General features: G+C 45.6%; 1 protein-coding gene across 1 annotated transcript; it reads left to right on the top strand.

The window, feature by feature from the left end:
- Positions 1-1,794: 1,794 nt before the first annotated feature.
- On the top strand, positions 1,795-3,036 carry LOC104954851 (contactin-associated protein-like 2; the record flags this gene model as incomplete). The annotated part of the gene is made up of 3 exons (XM_010782042.1): positions 1,795-1,888; positions 2,631-2,861; positions 2,938-3,036. Coding segments are annotated over 3 exons (424 nt in total), but the record flags the coding sequence as incomplete, so codon positions are not given.
- Between the last annotated feature and the right edge of the window lie 1,286 nt (positions 3,037-4,322).

Genomic DNA, 4,322 nt, shown 5'->3' with positions numbered 1-4,322 from the left:
TGTGTGTGTGTGTGTGTGTGTGTGTGTGTGTGTGTGTGTGTGTGTGTGTGTGTGTGTGTGTGTGTGTGTGTGTGTGTGTGTGTGTGTGTGTGTGTGTGTGTGTGTGTGTGTGTGTGGAGAGACTGTGTGTTGGATCGTTGGAGCTTTGTGCAACTCAAGGCATATGCTCGAACGGGAGCTGCCTGGACGCTGCAATCATGTTGCGCGCGCTATCCGTGCTGAGTTTGCTGACTTTTCGTACAATGTCCCCCTCTGTCTGGCTACCTGCATAAAGTCAAGTGCTCGGCGCAGTTGTCGGCGAAATGTCGCTCCTCTGTTTTCATTGAAACAGCTCCTTATATCCGTTAGCGCAGCTAGCTAGCACCAGATGCTAACAACAACAATACACGTAAGGTCTCTCTCTCGCGCCACACATACACACACCCTCCCGGTCCTCCCGATGGCCAGTCCAGGCCTGCCGGTGAGCGTGGAAGTGTGGTCTGCCACAAGCGGGCGGCAGGAGCGGGGCTGTCAGCATCAGCTTGTAGATGGTATTTTAAACTCAATGCGCTCTGAAACTACGGGGCCGCCGAGGAAAAAAATACACATGCGTTAATCGCGTTAAAAATAATTAGTGGCGTTAACACTTTAACGCAAAAAAAAACTTAGCCTAAAAAAAGCCCTAAAAAAAATGCATTCATCATCATAATTATTCTATATATATAATTTACACAGTGCCTGTAAACCGGAGGAGAACGCTGGCATTTCTCCTCCTACTTCAAAGACTACGGAGGGATAGGGTCTGCAAAATTAGTTTGTGTGTATATGCTATATATCCTCTGAACGTTCCACTTCCTGCCTGCCCGACATTACCTTACGGCTGCTTCGCGTCGAAAAATAGACTTTGAGCGGAGCCCAGCGGCGAGACGCTTCTGGGACGCTTCTGAGCGGTAACGCGGCGCGTCTGGTGGAATAGCACCCATTGACTAGAGTGGCCGCGATCCTGGCGGATGCCGCGGCGCAGCCGTAACGCAGCCGTAACGCAGCCGTAACGCAGCCGTAACACGGCCGTAACGTGCCGCAGACTGACCCGGTGGAGTATAGGGGTAACGCGGCCGTAACGCGACGCAGACGGACCCGGTGGAATCTAGGGGTTAGAGGCCTCCCAGACTTTCCCTACTTTATCTGTTGACCCGATGTTCACCAGGAAGAAACTCTCAAGATCCTCTGCCATTAAACTATTAAAATCTGTGTCCTGAAGCAAGGAAACATTCATCCTCCATCTGCTTTTCTTAACCCCATCTGGCTCCATTACTAAGCATAGTTGAACTGCAGCATGATCAGTCAATGCCAGGTCCTATCGAGCAGTCTGAAATGCTCTCCACCTAATCTTTGCTGATCAGAAAGTAATCTATCCTTGAGTGAGATTTATGGTTGTTAGAATAGAATGTATACTCTCCCTCTCTCTCTCTCGGGTTGACAAGCCTCCAAATATCTGTCAGTCCAAGGTCCTTCCCCAAAAGCTTGATATTTATATCTTTTAACATTTCTGACATATCTTTTGACTACTTACAGTATATTAGACGCACAAACCTGTAAATGTGAACACACATACAGCAAAAACCATGGTATGAACGGAAACCACCTGAGCTATCTAGTATATCATTAATAAAACAATTACATTTCTCTGAAGTGTTTCCCATAAAAGGGGCTGCCCATGTAATAATCTACCCACGCTGGAAGATGAACAGGTGGAAGCAGCATGAAAGATAATAGTAGGACTTACTGTTCTTTTCTTTCATCCATGTTCTCCAGCTGGACCACTACCCAGTGTCCACACACTTCCTGCCCAAGGCCTCCGACACCAACTTCAACCTGCTCAAGAGTATCTTTCTTGGAAAAGTATTTGGTAAGTGTGAAGATGAGAAAATCTGAGTGTGGATCCTGTTCAGACAGCACTGAAATCTACTGGGGTTATGCATGAGGAGTTTCAGCATCTTGAAGCAATACCAACGATAAGCTTGAAAATGATCATTTGTAAATCAATTACTCACCCTTGAATTCTTGAATATGAATATGAGAATATGCTTATTTTGAGTGTTGATTAATTTAATTAAATAAAGGTTTGACAAAAGCGAACATATGTCCAAATATCTGTTCACACACGTAACTCGTGCTGTAAACTTCATTCAAACTCATATTTCCCAAACACGTATAGTTTTAGAAGAACAAAGCTCTCAGTGATAAATGAGAAAGGGGGGAGACAGAGGTGATGTCAAAAATCTTCCCAGTGACGGCAACTTTCCAGGTGAGGGACACAAAATCTCCTGATGATTCCCGGGATGCTGACAGGAGAGGAGTTTAAGAGCAGTTTTAAACACGTTTGTGTTGTGTGTAAGGTAACTAACATCTGAAAGGAATGGCCACTGTTGCTTACTATAATATAATACCATTTTCCAATAAGAACTATCCTCAAATGTGCTAATTATAATGAATCAAGATTTCATACTATTATTTTTGCTGTTCGTAAATGTTGGTTTCTTAGCTAAATATGACATGGATCATCTCTGCTCTTTTTAAGATGAATGAATATGTATGCATGTTCCTTATTTGAATAATATTATTTTTTGATGGTTATGACCACCATGTAGAAACTGGACAGATTGACCCCATCTTAATCGAGCGCTACAACACGCCGGGCTTTGTGGGCTGTCTGTCTCGCGTACAGCTGAACGGTGTGGCCCCGCTGAAAGCAGCCCTGCGCTTGGGCCCCGCAGCACCCGTCAGCACCCATGGCATTCTAGTCCCCTCCAACTGTGGAGCATCACCCCTCACCATCTTCCCCATGGCCTCAGCCAGTGACCCCTGGCACGTCGAAGCAGGTAGAGACACAGACAGATGATGCATGTTAACCTCAGAACCAGCCACAGTCAGATTGTAACAGATGTTCCTCCACAGCTGGAGCGGTGTTCCCCTTCAAAGAGAACAAGGCCAAGGAAGGAGTGGACCGAAACTCTGCCATCGTGGGAGGTAAATCTCATTCAACTCCTACAGACTGTGCGAGCTGCAGCTGTCTCCCCCAAACACAATGTATTTTTCTATCAACATTACACAACTTAAGATTTATCACATCTAATCTTGTCAGGAAGGAGCACAAATATAAAAGCATAAAAATCAATAAGTAAAGAAAGAAAATACCTAGAGCAAATGAAGTGGACAATCCACAGGACACATATCCAAGTCAATCAATCAAAGTTATTTTATTTAGTCCATTATCTCAAATGTTACATTTGTCTCAGTGGACTTTACAGTTTGTACATAATATGAATAAGACACCCTCTGTCCTTGGACCCTCACATCGGATACGGAAGCAACCCCAAAGAAACCCCCCAGGTAAAGGGGAAAATGGAAGAATCCTCAAGGAGAGCAACAGAGGAGGATCCCTCCCAGGACAGACGGACGACGTGAAACAGATGTTGTGTGTAATTTAAAAAGATTATACATTTACAACATAGGTAGTCCAAATGCTTGGAAATGCATGTGTCTATAAATAAGAAGAAGATGGATCCAGGAGGATGTCAACAATCCTGTAAGAGCCATCAGAGAAGTAGTATGGTGAGAATCGGGCAGGACCACAGAGACAGTTTCAGCCAGGACTCAGGATGCAGGACTCAGGATCCAGGACTCAGGATCCAGGACTCAGGACCAGAGACAGGTTCAGCCAGGACTCAGGATGCAGGACTCAGGATCCAGGACTCAGGTTCCAGGACTCAGGACCACAGAGACAGGTTCAGCCAGGACTCAGGATCTAGGACTCAGGATCCAGGACTCAGGATCCAGGACTCAGGATCCAGGACTCAGGATCCAGGACTCAGGACCACAGTGACAGGTTCAGCCACGACTCAGGATCCAGGACTCAGGATCTAGGGTTTGCGACCGCAGCGACAGGACCAGCCACGACTCAGGATCCCGCCGTAGATAGACACCAAAAAGAAATTTGGGGGAAGCTGAGTTATTTGGAACATGAGAGTACACAGGTACAGACAGAGAGAAGGAAGAAGTAAGATGTCCCCCGACAAACTAAGCCTATAGCAGCAAAACTAGGGGCTGAATCTAATCAGCCCTAACTATAAGCTTTATCAAAAAGGAAGGTCTTCCGGTGACATGCAGTGAAGGCGTCTAGCTCGCAGCCAACTACCCCTCAAAATATGCATTAAGTGACTTTTTCAGAAGGATCAAACAGCTTTAAATAAAGCGTTCGGCAAATATTAATATCGAAGAACATTTCGGCGTGTAATTTGTTTTTACCACACGTCTAGTCTGATCACACCGGGCCAATTGTT

This window comes from Notothenia coriiceps, unplaced genomic scaffold, assembly GCF_000735185.1.
Source record: "Notothenia coriiceps isolate Sejong01 unplaced genomic scaffold, NC01 NC01_scaffold00024072, whole genome shotgun sequence".
Lineage (NCBI taxonomy): Eukaryota > Metazoa > Chordata > Actinopteri > Perciformes > Nototheniidae > Notothenia > Notothenia coriiceps.
Note: the sequence above shows the minus strand (reverse complement) of the source record. Positions and strands in the feature narration are given on the sequence as shown.